At 43.4% G+C, this 17,527-nt stretch overlaps 5 protein-coding genes across 8 annotated transcripts; 3 read left to right on the forward strand and 2 right to left on the reverse strand.

Moving 5' to 3' along the window:
• Positions 1-149: 149 nt before the first annotated feature.
• LOC105695078 (U6 snRNA phosphodiesterase) lies at positions 150-1,569 on the forward strand. Of its 2 annotated transcripts, none has more exons than XM_023434319.1 (4): positions 150-278; positions 404-546; positions 612-949; positions 1,271-1,569. In XM_023434319.1, the coding sequence occupies exons 1-4, from the start codon at positions 238-240 to the stop codon at positions 1,457-1,459; spliced, it is 711 nt and encodes a 236-aa protein (XP_023290087.1). In that variant the 5' UTR covers positions 150-237; the 3' UTR covers positions 1,460-1,569. The 2 variants fall into 2 exon arrangements, with proteins under 2 accessions (XP_023290087.1, XP_012271767.1); XM_012416344.1 differs by having other exon boundaries at positions 158-274.
• On the reverse strand, positions 1,537-6,126 carry LOC105695075 (tonsoku-like protein). Its single transcript, XM_012416338.2, has 8 exons — positions 5,994-6,126; positions 5,589-5,846; positions 5,329-5,497; positions 4,822-5,237; positions 4,471-4,759; positions 4,068-4,391; positions 2,648-3,993; positions 1,537-2,576 (listed from the first exon to the last, which is right to left on the reverse strand). The coding sequence occupies exons 1-8, from the start codon at positions 6,007-6,009 to the stop codon at positions 1,558-1,560; spliced, it is 3,837 nt and encodes a 1,278-aa protein (XP_012271761.1). The 5' UTR covers positions 6,010-6,126; the 3' UTR covers positions 1,537-1,557.
• On the forward strand, positions 3,707-10,012 carry LOC105695076. Of its 3 annotated transcripts, none has more exons than XM_012416342.1 (6): positions 3,707-3,772; positions 6,763-7,162; positions 7,234-7,364; positions 7,564-8,359; positions 8,433-8,835; positions 8,924-10,012. In XM_012416342.1, the coding sequence occupies exons 2-6, from the start codon at positions 6,777-6,779 to the stop codon at positions 9,632-9,634; spliced, it is 2,427 nt and encodes an 808-aa protein (XP_012271765.1). In that variant the 5' UTR covers positions 3,707-3,772; positions 6,763-6,776; the 3' UTR covers positions 9,635-10,012. The 3 variants fall into 3 exon arrangements, with proteins under 3 accessions (XP_012271765.1, XP_012271764.1, XP_012271763.1); XM_012416341.2 differs by lacking the exon at positions 3,707-3,772 and adding an exon at positions 6,309-6,363; XM_012416340.2 differs by lacking the exon at positions 3,707-3,772 and adding an exon at positions 6,370-6,499.
• On the reverse strand, positions 9,973-12,034 carry LOC105695077 (eukaryotic translation initiation factor 3 subunit L). Its single transcript, XM_012416343.1, has 3 exons — positions 11,893-12,034; positions 10,251-11,708; positions 9,973-10,171 (listed from the first exon to the last, which is right to left on the reverse strand). Exons 1-3 carry the CDS (start codon positions 11,914-11,916, stop codon positions 10,037-10,039), a joined length of 1,617 nt encoding a protein of 538 aa, XP_012271766.1. The 5' UTR covers positions 11,917-12,034; the 3' UTR covers positions 9,973-10,036.
• A 102-nt stretch (positions 12,035-12,136) lies between these two features.
• LOC105695079 (spermatogenesis-associated protein 20) lies at positions 12,137-16,569 on the forward strand. Its single transcript, XM_012416345.2, has 12 exons — positions 12,137-12,525; positions 12,604-12,982; positions 13,071-13,214; positions 13,290-13,379; positions 13,448-13,690; positions 13,794-13,973; positions 14,049-14,258; positions 14,340-14,532; positions 14,607-14,775; positions 14,863-15,071; positions 15,555-15,754; positions 16,100-16,569. Exons 1-12 carry the CDS (start codon positions 12,374-12,376, stop codon positions 16,355-16,357), a joined length of 2,427 nt encoding a protein of 808 aa, XP_012271768.1. The 5' UTR covers positions 12,137-12,373; the 3' UTR covers positions 16,358-16,569.
• The last annotated feature ends 958 nt before the right edge of the window (positions 16,570-17,527 follow it).

The following is a 17,527-nucleotide window of genomic DNA, read 5'->3' on the forward strand; positions in this document are numbered from 1 at the left end:
TCAGACGCGAACCATTTACCATTCTGTATTACCGTCGAGAAATACTGACAGATGTTCTGAAAATACCGCTAGGCCCTCTATTCTGTTCTCAAGTCTATGGACCACTAAGAACTGCGACCTACCAATCGGTAGAGAAGAAAACTACTGAATTAGAATTTTGTATAACCTGTATAACCTATCAATCATACATTATGGCCGGTTTATCATTAATAAGTAGTTATTTATCAGACTCCGAGGATGAGAATGAAGATTCTGAAGAATCGAAGAATACTTAGTAGGTTGGAAAATAATCTGTAGTTTTGAGATTAAGTCGTGAATATTTATCTCAGTTGACGTGAGGTTATGTCCTTTAAAACTTGATTCATGTAAAGGAAATTATTTAATTTTCGCCAATTAATCGTAGTTTACCTTTACCTGAGAGTATCTCATCGTGGCAAGGTGTCGAGCATCACCCAGAGATCGTCGATGATCCTGCAGATCATGACGGTCGATCCAGAAGTTTCAAGCACGAGAGAGGAAACTGGGCCACTCTGGTTTACGTAGACTGTACGTTGCATAAATTATTATAGTACATTCTTTGGTAATTACTGTTAAATGTTCCCGATGTGCAGATGTGCCCAGCGACTCGATGAGGAATTGGATGAAATCATTGGAAAGTAGCTTGCCGATGACAGGTAATACGTTATTCGAGCAACTCCACATCAGTCTGACGCGTACTCTGATTCTAAAGTTTCACTGGATCGAATCCATCATGGCCAGTATAAAGGAGCTGTGCCAAATGACCAGTCGCTTCATCCTGGAGCTTAATGAGGTGAAGGTCTACTGCAACGAAGACAGAACCAGAACGTTCCTTGGTGTCTCATGCCGTAACAACGACGGGATACTGAAAGAGTTTACGGAAGCTTTAAACAAGATATTGACAGAGTACGAGTTGCCACCATTTTACGAGGTAATCTGCATAATTTAATATATATATATATACTAAGAAATATATATTACTTTTCAATTATGTTTACCACACTATAAGAAACATCTTAGGAAATAAAGTCATGACCTCTTGATTTTCACTGATTTTTCAGTGATTAGCTTTTGGAAAACCTTATAATTATTGATTGTCTTTATATTTATTTACAAAATAACTGTTTAAAAAAAGTACATGTTATCGAGTGATGTTTAGATATGAAAGCATTGTGGAACTTATACTGTCACTTGTCAGGACTATACACTATACAGGAACGAGTTTCGATTCAATACTTGGATTCTATTCTAGGATGCTTCGCATCACATCAGTTTCCTATGGACACTCGATGACAAAGAAGAACAATTAAAGTCTCTACTGTCATCGATGACTCGCAGCCTTAACGAGTACCTTGCCAGCAGTCCTGAGGAGAATTCAATTATGGTTAACACGGTACACTGTAAAGTGGGTAATCGACTGTATACGTTTCAATTGAAATAAGGAGCACTCTCTAGTTTAAGGAAAAAGGAATAACTTTCTTTCAAGTAGAATGTAACGATCGATTGACGAGCCTTTAAGCAAAGTTAGAGATTCAGATTTCAAAGCCATCGTTGAGAAAATCCCGAACTCTTGCCTAGATCGGATTGAAAATTTTCACGTCTTTGAGTCTGCGTGTCAGGATTAAATATAACTACATTATTAATCATCGTATGAACACACTTCAAGCCTCGCCACAATGCTTTCCATGAGTCGAGAACTCTCGGAGCAATACTGACTGTCATCGTTAACAACACTGGCTCTTCTCCAAGGAGATTTTGATCAGGCAGTTCGTTCACTTCAGTACAGCCACCAAGATCCACATAACGAAGTGTATGTTTATAATTTAAAACAGCGCGCACTGAGTTTACAGTTAACCCTGTGTTCCCAGTAAGCACCAACCGATTGAGATTAGGATATCGTGACAAGACTTCAGCGACATCAGAGTCTAAAATGTTGCAAAACCCCATTTCGAGGCACTGCAAACTCTCCGGGATAATTCTGACATTGCGAAACAATGCTTGAGCCACTGAAAGACCGTTTGAAACCTCGACACCTGATAAATTGAGGTAATGTAGATTTCGTTGCAAAAATCGAGACACTCCAGCCTCGCTCATGGAGTTCCATGACACGTTCACTGACACTAGACTCTCAATCGACAGGTCAAAAGAAAAATCATCGATTTCACAGTGGCACAAGTTGAGCTCTTTGAGCCGGCTCAAAGGAGAAATCAACTCGTAAAGTTTTGCACTGCTCCCCGGGCCCAGAGGATTGTAACTCAGGTCTAGAACTTCGAGCTGCATAGGTAGCCTCGTGAACTGCATAAGAGCATCATGATCAAGGTCACAGCAATATAGATGCAGCTCCCGTAACGAAGACCACTTGCTCACGATCCGAGATATTAGTTTTCCATGGCGGAACAGTACAGCTCTTGACATGTCTAGGACTTGAACTTGGCTCTGATATTCAAGGCAAGTCAGCAGAGTCGACAACTCTCTATCGTGCAGCGCACAATGTCTTAGTCTAAAGATCGTTGATCTTTCGCACTCCTTTAAGCAATCGATTAACTGGTCACGTATTCCTGAAAGTGAAGCATCCGAGAATTATTTTTGTTAAAAAAAACTGCAAAGCTATTAACAATTAATAACTTACCAATGCCATTGGCTCTGCAGATCATCTCGTACCTTTCGTTGATTGGTGGAACAGTCATGTCGATTACTTCAGCAGATAATTGCAGCGTTTCAGTGCCAGACTGTGAACCCTTCAAAACAGTTGCAGGCTCCAAAACGCGTTCATTTATCAGTCTTAATGTCGTTTTACAGCCAGTGTCTTTTTCAAAAGTGTTTTGAACCTCATTTATGACTTTTGCTACAGTCACAGGTTCTCTCTCCGAACCTGTCATCGTAAGTTTGAGGAGCCTCTCCTCTAATCTAACTTCCAAACGCAGAAGATGCACCGGTGCAGCCTCTTCGAGTTGAGGTGAGGGAGTGCGAGTTGATGAGTCTCTTGTAAACCCAGCAGTGAGTAGAGAAATCTGCTTCGGTCTTCTTCTAGACTTTCTAAAACTCTCTGCGCTGTCAGTTGTCTCCAGCATGTCATTATCACTGTCAACTATCTCCAAATCTCCAATGATGTGGTCAACACTCTCACTAGAATTGATTCTCCTCCGCTTAGATTGCTTGTCGTGGTCCTTAATCTCACTTTGCGATTTTCTCTTTGCACTACCAGGAGACTCGTTGATTACTTCAGGAATGTCAAAGTCATCCTCCAGCCACTCATCTGCGGTAACTTGATTACAGTCGAGCAGTGGAGCTGTCACCTTCTGAGCAGAGGACCGCTTAACAGAAGCTGACATAACACTTGCTCGATTCTTTAAACTTTCAATGGTCCTCTTATAATCCTCTCCTGCGGAGATTCTCTTCCTCGGGGTCTTAATATCACTATCACTGTCACTCTCAGCCCTGTCCGAGTCCCTAGACACAACCGGTGACTTTCCACTCCTTTGAAGATTTGCAGGCAGCATCGATGACAGTTTTTGGTGTACATGGTTGTAGTCCAGCTGTTCACTGGGTGACAATTCGTCGACTCGCTTTCTCCAGGCCTCCAGATAATCGAGTGCTGTCTCTCCATCCTCTGCTGTCTGCTTTACATCGGCACCATGCTGAATCAATAGGTTCATCGAGGAAAAATTTCCACAGGCCGCAGCATCGTGCAACGGTGTCACTCCACCACACATCGGTCCACCTGGATCATTCACGTCAGCACCAGCTTGCAGTAGTAATTTTGCAACTTCCGTAAATCCATGATTCACAGCTTCGTGCAGTGGAGTCCAACCGCAATAGTCCCTTGTATTAGTCGGATGACCTGCAGCGAGAAGTCTCTCAACTGTTTTCATGTTCCCTTGGATACAGGCAACGTGAAGCTGAGACTCTCCCTTGTTATTGCGCTTCACTACGAAGCCTGTTCTAGTACTCGAGCCCTTCGACTTGTTCCTTCGCCTATTAAAATGACAGCTGATTGTATTTACTTAAGCTAATCTCAAAACTATCGATGTCCTTCCACTTTATCTTACTTGGTAGATGTAGAACTCTCCTGGACATCGGGGAGATCCTCGAGGCAGATGTCAGCTCCGATATCAGGACTTTCCTGCTCCGAGTCACTCTCCGATTCGTTAACAGTTATGGGCAGCCGGTCCAGTTTCTCCTTAACTCTTTCCGCCTCGTCCAACTGGCCGATTTTCTCCAGATAGATTATAAGGTCTCGCAGCACCGAAGCCTCTAGGCTCGAATCGGAGCACTCCTGTGCCTTTGACGAGGCCAGGTCAAAGGTGCTTCTGATTTCTGAGTCAACTAAGCTGGAGCTCCTTGTCAAAAGATTGGCAAGAAAGAGAGCGGATCTGAAAAGGTGTATTTTACTATCAGAACTTTACATAGAGAGAATGGTCAATTGATCAATGAGTTCTGGGGGTTTCTAACCTACAAGCCTCCCGTGAATCAGAACAAAGCTCTAATTCTCTGCGAGCGAAGGGCAAAGCTTCATCGATTCGTCCAGCATCTTGCATAGTCTGCGCAAGACTTACTAGAGCAGCACTTATCTCCTCTTTCGTCTCCTCAGCACAATTAAGCATCTCTTGATAGTACTCGATTGCCCTTTCGTAACTTTTAATAGCTACACTTATATCACCTAATTTTTCACAAAGCTTCTGCCTGGTTTTTGGATCAGTCTCCATCGTTACATCCTCCTCGGTGCTCTGAACTGTCACCACTGAAATATCCAGACTTTATAAATACTACTATTTATTAGAAAATTAATCGATTTCATCTTACCGATTCTTAGCAATTTTTCAACCTGTCGTTGAGTGTCCCGAGGGATCCCCTTCATCGAGTAGAGATTAACTAAGACTTTTCGTGCCAAAGACCAGTCTCCAATCCTTGATAACAATTCAGCCTTGGCCATGAGGGCTTCGGTCTTCATCGACAAACTGATGACTTGCGAAGCCTTATCGAGATGTTCCAGGGCCAAGTTAAAATTTCCTTGCCTCTCGTGAAGAGCACCCAGGGCAATGTGAGTGCGATGCAGATCTTCGGTGAGTTTGTGCTTCGTGCAGAGTTCTGCAGACTTCTCGATGAGGTCCACACCTTCTTGTGGCTCGCCCTGAGCCTCGAGGACAAGGCCCAGATTCAAGAGCAGGCGAGCTCGCATTGTCATCATCTCCTCCAGCTTAATATTTGTATTGTCCAGTCTGTAAGAAACGAGAGGCTTATCGGAAATTCAAGAATTAGCTAATGATAATGCAGAATTTTGCTTTAAACTCGTTTTGGGTGGTACTTTACTTATTACAAAGGCGTATGCTCTTGCTGTAGGCCTTCTTGGCATCGGCAAGAGCTTTGTCTCGCTTTGGCGAATTCTCTGGCAGAGCTTCGGCCAGACAAAAGTATGTCCGTCCCAGCGTAGCATAGGCACGCTGCTCCTCGAGGAGATTCTCAACCTCGTGTGCTCCCTCTGTGCTGTCCAATCAATTTTAATCCATATGGAGTAAACATTAATCCTCTAACCATTTTTGTTTCATGCATTAAAGATCGACGTTTCATACCAAGGTGGAGATTTTGGTGCGCTAGGGCCTGTTCGTATTCTCCAAGGCTAGCATAGGCTTCCCCGATCATTCTGTGCGCCACGGCGCAGCTTAGTTTGTCTTCCAACATTTCGCAGACTTCCAGTTGTTCCTGATATTCTTGTAAGGCCTCATTTAATCGACCTGATTCAAAGTAGAGATCCCCGAGGTCTTTAAGGACCTCCGCCAACATGTGAACGTCCCCATCTCGCTTGGCTCGTGTCTTTTTTTTGACTAATCCTAGAATGGAACGATTTCTGAAATCCCTTTCTAGCTTTTTAATTCTTTTCTTTAATTTTTAATACTCCGACATTGACAGTTATTATTGCGGATTACTTAATCTAATTATGTTACTTTTATTACAAAGGTTCTCATAAATGCACTCACTGTCCTCCTCCATCATTAATGTTTTATTCCAAATCCATTACTGTCTTGCTTGACATTTAAATGGATTACAAAGCGCACGCTCGAAGAGAGGTTATGTTTTTGAATATCTTGAGAAATTAGAATTTTTCCACAGGCAGCGATAAACGGATGTAGTACTACCTGTTATTGTTAGTACAAATTATATACAACGTGATAATGCTGTAAAACAACCATTAGAGCGTATCAAATTAAAATGAAACACTGGAATCAGAGGGGGAAAAAAGACAGTTAACATTAACAACCCATCTCTGCTAGAAATGAGTTACCCCTGTATATGGCGACGCCTGACCGCGACGCGTGAAATCATGAAATTACCCAACCCTGCATAGAGGTTATGTCTCTCATACTACTTCATTGCTGCGACGTTCTATGATATTCAACGTCATAGGAACTCGTTTCGCGGGAAAAGTATTCAGGCGCCGAATGAGTTGTAACTTGGATAGTTCTTGTCAGATTTTGACATTTCCGTACGTATCTAATGCTGAGAATTTGTTGTATGTACATTAACAATGTGTCTGGATATTCGAAAATCATTGTAAAATTGTGGACCTTAGACGCTCGTACGAATGTGTTTTTTGAGTTGGTTAGGTTATGTCGAGTTCATCACATGATTGTTTGATACCATATTTCACTGAATTATCACTTAATAATCTTGTTGTTTAATGGTTATTATTTGATTGATGCAGAGAGTGGTACAAGGAGTGTCTAAAATAATTTTACTGTTGTGTAGGTTAACTTGTCATCATGTCAGGTCGTCCTGACCGAGTCAGTAAGAATAGTGGGAAAGAAACTAGAAGTTCCAAGACATCCAACGCTCGAAGGAACACGGAAGGAAAGAATTCACCGAGTAATTCCTTGAATAAGGTTGTCGAGAAGACGGACAGCTTACCGCTGAATCGTGTTGACAATTTGGAAAAGAAAGATGCTTATCAAGCCTTGTTGCAAAGTAAGCACAAGGAGGCTGATGCGGTTAAGGAGAAATCAAGGTATAGGCGTTCGACTCGATCGGCTGTTGGTAGCGATCTCAAGAAGCGCAAACACTCCGAGCTGGAAGCGGAGGAAACTGACGAGGTTCAAGGTAGTTCAGATGCGCAGTGGTGGACGTTTAGTCGTACAGAGACGATAAGCGGGTAACTATAATGGTATCTGTAGAATCTTAACTCAAAGGATGTGGAATGCAACTTGATTTTTCTATCGTCAGGAAAGTTCAGAAGTCTATTAGGAAAGAGACCACTGTGCTTCAAAAAGCACTGGTGCAGGCTTCGCAGGATCCAAGGCAACGAACTTTGGCCATAATGACGCAGGGGGAATGCCACTTGGAGCTTAGATTAGGTAATCAGTTTTGGAATGTGTTTTTTTCTATTTGACATTTGTTTAATATCCATGATGAGATAAATAGCAGGAGTCTCCTAAACTAATAGTTTGGTCGATGGCAATGATCCAATACACTTTGATCGCTGATTCTTCTTAATTATTCTAGTATTTTATGGTTATATTTTGGTGAACCGTTTAAAAAGGGATCGTGTTTCAGATGAGTCTAACAAAGTTAACGAGAGAGTCGGTACAGGAGGATCAAATAAGAGTCTGCTGGATGTTGACTTGTCGGATGAATCCGATGTACAGGAGCTTGGGCTAAAACATCGATCAACCGTTCCCTTACCTTGCGAAGTGCAGTGGAAAAATATTTTTTCCCGTAAGAAACGTAAGGAGAGTTCGAGCAAATCGGAAACTGCAGACTCGCGGAAAGGGAGGAAGCACCAGACAAGCAACCAAAGGTTAACTGGCAACAAAAATAGAGAAGTTCCTGATAGCAGGTTGAATGGCGTGGGAGATATCGTGGAATGCATCGATCTGACAATTGCAGGTCATATCGATCAGGAAGTTTGCGAACCTGAACCTTTAATATTTGCACCAAGGCCTAGTGACGAGGAACTAGAGAAAATGTTTTGTGAAATAGAAAGTCGCTACTCCGGTGCAAGGCAAATTTGGAAGATGGTTCAGTCAAAGATGTTAAATAATAATGTTAAGGGACCTGGCAATGTGACAAATCAGTATTGTATATGGACTGATAAATACAAACCAAAGAATGCGGCAGAAGTCATTGGGAATGAGAAAGCCGCTGTTCAGCTTAGGAACTGGTTAAGCAATTGGCAGAAAAAGAAAGTGAACTCTGGTGAATGTTACAGCAGCGGAGATGAGTTTTGTTCCACTGATTCAAATGCTTCGAGTGTTACTTCTACTACAGGAGGAGTAGCAGTTTTAATAGGACCACATGGCTGCGGGAAAAGTGCTATAGTGTATGCAGTGTCCGAAGAACTTGGTTACAAGTACGAAAAGTTTAATCATTAAATGAAATTACATTTTTTTTTATTTATTTTCTTACGATCTAAATTGTTACAGTGTGTTGGAGGTGAACGCATCGTCAAAACGGACTGGGAAAGGCATATTGAAGAGCTTGCAAGAAGCTACCATGTCTCACAGGATTAATAACGATCTCGGAGCTTACCTGTCATTCCCTGTTAAGTCGGAGAAGTCTACGAATGATTCTCTGATTCTGATGGAAGATGTGGACATAGTGTTCCAGGAGGACGAGGGATTTATATCAGCGTCTAACATGCTGGCAAGTAATTCGAAGCGACCGATAATTATGACCAGCAGACATGCGTGTAGCTACATGAAGAAAATGGCACCGCAACAGATTTACATATCGTGCAAACCAGCAAACAGTGCTGGAGCAGCAGCTCTGTTGGATGTGATTTCACTTGAGGAGGTTGGTCGCATACTTCCAAGGTCTTGCATCAATGTAAGTTCAAAGTGTGAAATTATATCGTTAAGTGAGGATATAATTGACAAGTATGTGGAATTAAACTAGTATTTATTCTTTCATTCAGAGTCTTCTGCACAAAGGGGACCTACGACAAGCTCTGCTGCAATTGCAGTGCATGTTAGTTTTAGACAAGTTACCGTCGGTTCAAAGAACTGAATTAGGCAGCGATCAAGTTGAGAAGAGGTCTTCGATGAACGAGGAGAATTTTCAGCCTGCTAGGGAGCGCAGAGCACATAGAAGTAAAAACAAGTGTAGAAAATCAGAATCATCCGAGTGTGACGATCTAGCAAGGATAGCAGATGACTTAGTGAACTTAAGTACAGCTCAACAGCTTGTTGACAGGAAGGAGGCACCTGAGACGACGTGGGAATTGGAACCCGGTGCCAGCCTATCCCTTGCTGAGGATTTTAGTTGTTTCTCCATCCACGAAGCCGTTGGTAGTGAAATGTCAGACACTCTGATGGAAAGTGTCCTCAGATTGAACGACGATAATTCTCACATTCGAGAGTCTCTAAAATTGTCCAAAACTCAGCGAACGAACAGTAGTGTCTCCGCTCTGTCAGAATTGATACCGTGCCCTCTGGATTGTCGACAGCAGTTGGATTACCTCTCTGGCATTCGAACTATCTGTAGAATTGAGAATGTCAAAGCAAAGGTTAAGCGTGGCAATAGATTCTTCCATTATCTTCAGGATATAATGATGATAGATGCACCGATGAAGCCTGCATTGACTGCTACTATTTGCAAGGCTCTTCGTGTTGAACCCTCAGGGTGATGGATTTTAGAAATTAATACTATGTTATCGTCTCAACGTCGTTATTTGATCTCACGTATGTATAGACATGTATCATTTGTATTTCTATTTTTTAAATATTTTCTACCCCTCGAAGGATCGTGATAAATCGGTAGTAATACAATCACTTTATTAAAAGACTTGAAAAGTATTATTCGACTTCTCGAATTGAATTTTTAAAATATTAACTGTGCTTTACGTGAGTTTAAAGTTCAACGATTGGCATGGATATAAATTTCGGAATTTTAACGACGTTGAAACTGGGATAAGAATTGTAAAATGGCTGTAAAATAGTGTATAGAAGAGAAGTCTACAGAGTCTCTTGGTCTTTTTTTTTTATTATTAAAATCGTGATACATCGACGGTGACACTCACTTCCCTGAGTTAAATCTTAATGTGACGGAGCTTGCGGTTCAGTTCCTCGAATTTAAGGATCTTGCGAATGAAAAAGTCCCCGTAACGGTGGGATACTTTTGTGTCCGCTATGTGGATCATATCATGATCGATATAGAAGTCCAGCTGTAAAAAATATTTGCCATTGAGTTTTTTTTAACATAAAAAATGGTTAAGATTTTTAATTCAAAAGAATCAGAATTACCTCCGAGCCTGACTGGAATTTGCCATCTAGTCCCGAAGCTCCCTTTGTCCAAACAATGTTCTTCATCTTATGCTTGAAACACAATAAGTGGATAATCAAGCTGTTCACTTCCTCGTCCAAAACCCAGCTTTCATCCGGCCTTGTGCTGCTACACATGAACATCGTTAATTTGCTTAGTGGAAGAGTCGTGTACAGTTTGAGGTAGGACCGTATCGTAGGTAGCATCTTCTGTTGTACGACTTCATCCATGAACACTTGCGTCTGATGTTGGATAGCTTCCCTCACGTGGTCTTCACCGGGCGCGTCAGGGTTCGGTGGCACCAATGAAAGAAACTTTGGGCAAGCGAACAGAAAACAAGACTCAAACTCTGTGAGATCGCCGTACTGCATTTTGTACATTTTCTCGTGGTAGTTCTTGTCACGCAGTGCTTGCTGGAGGCCCTCGTCGACACACTGGGGATGTAAGACGAGACAGATTGCCAATAAATGGTACATCTGTTCGGTCTGTTTGTTGATCTGGTCATTTTGGTAGCTTCGAGTGGTGAAAAGCTGTTTGGTTCGCTGAATGTAGAGCAGACTGCCAGAGAATGTCCTTATGGCATCTGCATAGCGACGCATCATCATGTAAGCGAAACCTACGTAGTACGCAGTAGAGATCTGGCATCCTGGGACGTGAGAGTAGACACTTTTCTTGTAGAGTTCCACATTCTCCAAGACCTTGATCGCTTGATAATAGTCTCCGAGCAGGGAGTGCAGCCGAAGGAGACCCACTAGCGAGAAGTAGCCCAACATTTTGTACAACGAGTGTCTGCCAAAAACTCCAGCCACTGAGTCAGGGTCTCCTCCACTGGCGTAGACTTCCAACTGACTTTTGATCTTCGACTTGTCGACCAAGTAGTGCAGAACGTTCAATACACAGAGAACATCCCAGATTTTGTTGTGATTGCTTAGGAGTTCCAGTTCTTCCGGCGTTTTATTAGAAATGTTGGCTCGGTACTGAGCGAAGGTTTGGAACTGGTAGACGAACTCGTCAATAAGTTCCCAGAGCCACTGGTCCGGCAGCTCCAGAGGAACCGGTTCTTCCGGCTTCAAGATGTAGTTAAACAAATCGCAGTAATTGTAGAATGAACCAAAGCGCTGCTCCAGGGTGGGTCCCTGTACTCTAGCGTAGATGTGACGATAATAGAGCTCTTTGTACAGGATTAGGAAGACCTGGTCATTTTCGACGATATGAGCAATCTGAGACTCATCCGGCCAGGATTGCTTGTCGAAGAACTGCTCCGATATCTTTGGAAAGGAGTTCTCGTAGAGGTTCTGAATCTCAAAGATCATGCCTTCGTTAATGCAGTTTCGAAAGAAGATGAGAAACTTCTTGACCACCTCCGGCACCGGTCTGTAATTCGCCCTGTCGTACTGTTCCGAGTGGGTTTCCGCCGCGCCATATTCATCATATTCATACTGAAAAAGGTGGTTAATAACTCGTTATTTACCTATTAGAGTCTCAAGTACAACCATACCCATGTTTCTTATGCTTCACAGCGAGACGCGTACACGCTTCATTGAACCCTTATACTTGCTTGGCCACATTTTCCACGGATTAATATCACAGTTCTGATAATAATTAGTTTGGAATAATATTTACCTGTTCAGTATATTCCTCGTACATGGTTTCGAATATTCCGACCTGTTAATGACAACGTAACCTTATCGCGGAGCGGCCCGTAAGGAAAGGAAAGTGAGGTTAGGAGCTCCTGTACAAAAGGACGCCCGGATTGGTCGTTCTAGTGAAAGCAGAACGTGCCTTAACCTATCAGAATGGAAGGGAAAAATATACAGGAGGTTTGTGAGTGTTTGCTGTGGTTTGCTGGTAGAAGAGGGGTCAATTGGACACGTTTGAAAAACGCATCTTGTTTTCCACAAATTAAAAACGTAGGTTTTCTTTTCAAATCAGTGGTACATAGATTTGATCGACGTTCTCTCGACTGTTTCTACTTTGACACCTGCTTGGCTCTTCTGACAATGTACAATAGCTGAATTTCTTGTCCTAAGTGACATTCAATTGCAGTCGAATTACGTATGATTATTGCGTTTTAACCTACATTGTTTAGTAACCCGCGCGGGTTATGAACCTTGTCATCTCGGGGAGAAGGCCCCTTGCGAACACTCTTCGCTGTTTCGCAGAACTGTCTAAACATTCTCTGAACAATCGCAGGAAGGGATTTCTTGCTGCTCCGGAATCAACAGCTCCTTCGATAGTCAAGAGTCAGTTCGTTAGGTAATGCTGTGACATTAATACTGGCTTGACCTGTGCACGGTATATAGCATGTATATTGATTTCGTTTATTTTGCATAGAAGCGACTCTTCGTCGACGGCTGTCGTCTCTCTCGAGTTGAGAATGGCTTCGACGTCATCTGACGGTGATCCTCATGCTTCTCCAGGGAAGCAGCAGAATAGATTAGCTCTCGAGAAGTCTCCGTACTTACTGCAGCATGCGACAAATCCTGTTCAGTGGTATCCGTGGGGACGGGAGGCATTGGAGAAGGCTCGATCTGAGAATAAGCTAATTTTCTTGTCCATTGGGTACTCCACGTGTCACTGGTGCCACGTAATGGAAAAGGAGTCCTTTGAGGACCCTGAAATTGCTAAAGTCATGAACAGTTACTTCGTTAATATCAAAGTCGACAGGGAAGAGAGGCCTGACATCGACAATATATACATGAGCTTTATTGTGGTAAATTGAAGGAATATCTAAGGTCCTCTTTACATCATTAACTCTTATTCTTGTTTCACCATAGAATAGGTTGTTCAATTAATTGCAGGCGCTTTCGGGCCATGGTGGTTGGCCCATGAGCGTTTTCTTGACTCCGGATTTATCACCGGTATTTGGAGGTACCTATTTTCCACCTACCGATAAACATGGTCAGGCAGGTTTCAAGACAGTCCTTCTTGCTATCGCTACACAAGTAAATAGCCTACCCAGTTAATTATCTGGCATTGTTTTAAGCTTTTCGAGATATCACATGCAATCCATTTTTCAGTGGAATGAGAACAGAGATAACATTCTGAAGACTGGGAAGAAAATGATCGAAGTGTTAAAGTCAACGGTTGTGGTTTCTTCCAGAACAGCGGTAGGTGTGTGCTTTTCTGGAAGCATCCTCTGTGGAAGATTTGTTGAGAGAATTGTTTTCGGTTCTAGAGTGAATCGATACCTTCGATAGACTCGGCAGAGACTTGTGCGAGACAGTTAGCAAGGCGGTACGATCATGCGTACGGAGGGTTTACCGATCCTCCAAAATTTCCTCAACCAGTGAATTTAAATCTACTGTTTTTGATGTACGCGAGGAATCCCTCTGGACAAGCTGCCCAACAATATCTCAAGATGTGTACGAACACATTGATAAAAATGGCCAGAGGTGGAATCCACGATCACGTTGGTCAGGTAAACGATACGTCACTCATAACAAAAAAAAGTGGCTTTGATCAAAAGCCATTACTTATTTTATTTAATAAATATTAACTATTATATATAAATATTGGTCCAGGGATTTGCAAGGTACACCTTAGATGGCAGATGGCACATTCCACACTTTGAAAAGATGTTGTACGATCAAGGGCAATTGTTGAGGTCTTACGCAGAGGCTTACGTTGCCACCAAAGACGAGTTCTTCGCAGAAATCGTGGACGACATCGTTACCTACGTTACTAGGGATCTCCGTCACAAGGTTGAATAAATTTCTACTTTCCATATACATTGTTAGATCTTCACGATCGTTTTTGTTACATATATTCTATTTCAGGAAGGAGGATTTTACAGTGCGGAAGATGCAGACTCCTTGCCATCGCAGTCTTCGAAGGCCAAAAGGGAAGGAGCATTTTACGTGTGGACATATCTGGAAGTTGAAAGCCTCCTCGACAAGAGAATCCCAAGCTCTGAGAATTTATCCCTGTCTGATATCTTCTGCTTCCACTTCATGGTCCGGCCAGAGGGAAACGTGCGGAGCTCCGAAGTTTGTCTCCCACATCATTAAATCTTTAATTTACATCGATAGCACACAGTGGTAGATAATTAAAATAGATCTATCCACCAGGATCCTCATAAAGAATTATGCGGACAGAATGTCCTGATGATCGAGGGTAGCCTGGAGAAGACTGCGGAGCACTTCAAGATGAGCACGGAGGACACCAAGAGATACATCGAAGAGGGGTTGAAGATCCTCTTCGAAGAGAGATCCAAGAGACCGAGGCCTCACTTGGACTCCAAAATAGTAACCGCCTGGAATGGTCAATACCAATACAAACTTCACGGATCCTTCAGGAACCTCTTTAGGTCCTAATCTCGGTTCATTCCTTCCCAGGACTCATGATCAGCGGGCTGTCGATCGCAGGAGCGTCTACAGGGAACAAGAAGTACGTGGAGTACGCCGAGATGGCTGCGAGATTTATCGAGAAGTACCTCTTCGACAGGGAGAACCGCGTCCTTCTTCGCAGTTGTTATCGCGACGAGGGCGACAGGATCACCCAGACGTAAGGACTTGGCAGTAAGAATTTATCCGAGGCCCTAGGATAAATAAATCTCTAAATCTGTCGGTTAAACTGTTTCTGCGCCCCCAGGTCCACGCCGATCGAGGGCTTCCACGTGGACTATGCGTTTATTGTCAGAGGATTGTTGGACCTTTACGAGGCGAGTTTGGATACCCACTGGCTAAAGCTCGCAGAGGAGCTGCAGAACATCCAGGACGAACTCTTCTGGGACCAGGAAAGTGCAGCGTACTTCTCGACCACCGGAGGAGATCCTTCGGTCATCTTCAGGATGAAGGATGGTAAAGAGGAAATTAATTCCAGCCAGTTCCTTAGCATGCGTTTCTGCTGGACCGAAACACACAGTTTCCCTCGAAAAGTCATCAGATATGGTTTAGGGAAAAAAAATAGTACATATCACTATTGTAGCTGTACAGTAGACCCTAGTTGATAGAGCCGTTTTCGATGGTCTTGTAGAAACGCACGGGGCATGTTGGACTTCTATGGGAACTCTAGAGACGCACAATCGGGCGAATTGAAGCTTCCTGGAACGGAGCCCTGAAAATGTCGGTGCTGTTTTAAGGAGATCCACATGGCCCCTGCTCGCGAGATTTCGAAAACCATTTAGCTGCGAATACGTCAAGGCGTACTCGTCTTTGAGATTAGGTTGGGCCACGGCATCGCCGGCACTTGGACGTCAGGACTGAAAGCTTAGGGCGACCTCGATTAATCTTGCCGAGTCTCAATTATTTTTACACCCTGAGTTACGTTACGCACGATTGCAGATCACGACGGGGCAGAGCCGTCCAGCAACTCGGTGGCCTGTGGGAATTTGCTGAAGCTTCATTCCTACTTCAATCGGGCCGAATTCAGCGATAAAGCTGCGAGACTTTTGCTCCACTTCGGGGAGACCCTGGCGAAGATGCCCACCAGCGTGCCGGAGATGGTCTGCGCGCTGATAACTCACCACGAGGCAGTGGCGCAGGTGCCCGATATATATCTTTTCCACATCTGTATTAAGGGGGTGTGAAAGCGACGGCGAAGAGCCTCCAGTTTACGAAACTTCTCCGACCTGGGTGTACCGAATCGTTTGAAACTTTGCAACGTGAACGTGGAGGCTGTAAGGAAGGTCCGGACACTCGTGAAACTTCATTTTTTCTTGCTTAAATTTCTTTATAAACATTTTAGAAATATCTGATGAAAATGGAATCTCATGAACGATCGACCTCTCAGAGGCCACTTTCGCGTCCCCTTAAGTGTGGAGACTTGTCATTTCCCATTTCTTCGTCAGAATCAGCTGACTAATTAAATTGTTTATCCGACTCCGCAGATCTTCGTAGCTGGGAAGAAGGATGCCGAAGACACCGAAGCACTGCTTCGCGTCGTCCGGGGAAGACTTCTGCCTGGAAGGACCTTGTTGCTGGTGGATGAAGCTAGCATAGAACTTCTGTCGAGGAATGAAGTTCTGACAAACATGGCGCCTCTTAATGGCCGCGCTACCGCTTATGTCTGTAGACACCGGACATGTTCCTTGCCTGTCACGGAGCCTGCGCGGTTATCAGCCCTGCTGGATGCGAAGAACAATTAAAATCGTTATCTCGATCGCGGTTGTTAACCCGATCGCTCGGTGAACAAGGGAGTGTACAGTCGTGTCTATCGACGGTGTCTATTTACGTCGCATTGACGAGATTTTGTATGATACATCAGGGTGCGAGTTCCGGTCTCGGTCGGTTTTTGTAAATGTTGATCAATCGAGAGAATAAAGAGCTTGAGTAGAATCTCAAGAAAGAGCGAAATATAGATAGATTCCTCGTCGATAGTCGATAGAAGGTCGTAGACATTTATATCACTCGGAAGTGCACTCTCTTTTTTTCGTGTACGTATTAATCTTCCTCGAGAGCGAAACTTATTAATCAATGGTAGGATAAATTCGATTGATAAGGTCGGAAGTGAGACCTTAGAGGAAGATCAGATGAAGAGGGGCTACCATATCTTTTTCATCGATTTTTATTCATCCATAATTATCCGCAATTTTTCGCAGTCCCAGTTCGGGGAGAAGAGTGCGGATAATTATGGAGCAATTAATTTAATATTTCCCTGTCCTGTGCGATACTGATTTCTTTACTTCGCGCCTAGACCTAGACCTTACATCTCGGGGATTTATTGTCAAGATTAATGGAGTCCGTCGACCCTGGGAGGTCGAGGTCTCGTAGATGCGAAACGAAGGCTGCCCTACCTTGCCCTCTTCGGGGGGAATATTTCCCAGACCTAGTGCAGGGATACTTCTTTGCGCTGTTTTGACATAGCGTGCCGACGTACGTGGCGGATATTTTCGTACGTGCCTTCTTAGTTAATGGAGCGCGCGGTACTCGCTCTCGCACTTGGGACTGCTGTATGTCTCTCAGGAGCTGGGAGCGTGCATGTGCAGCAATGTGCACCAATGTGCAGCCTTCATCAAGGTTGCATCGGATCGATCCCAGCCGACCCGGGCTCCTGCGATCTCTGTAAACCCCCTTCTGATGAAAATCTCCGGAGATTAATATGGATTAATTAGACATATCTCCCAGGAAAAAAAAAAAAAAAAAAACTTAAAATGAAAAAGTTACAATTTGTAAACTATAGAAACACTCGTGACATTGCGTTATCGCCGTATCAGTGCATTTCTACTGGAATCGAATCTAATGCGTTGTAATTTTCATTAACTTAGACGCTGGATGTGACGTCACAGAGACAATGTGATTTTATTATTATTTTATAA

The sequence above is a fragment of the Orussus abietinus genome, unplaced genomic scaffold (genome assembly GCF_000612105.2).
Source record: "Orussus abietinus isolate OABI.00-Male unplaced genomic scaffold, Oabi_2.0 scaffold86, whole genome shotgun sequence".
NCBI classification, from domain to species: Eukaryota; Metazoa; Arthropoda; class Insecta; order Hymenoptera; family Orussidae; genus Orussus; species Orussus abietinus.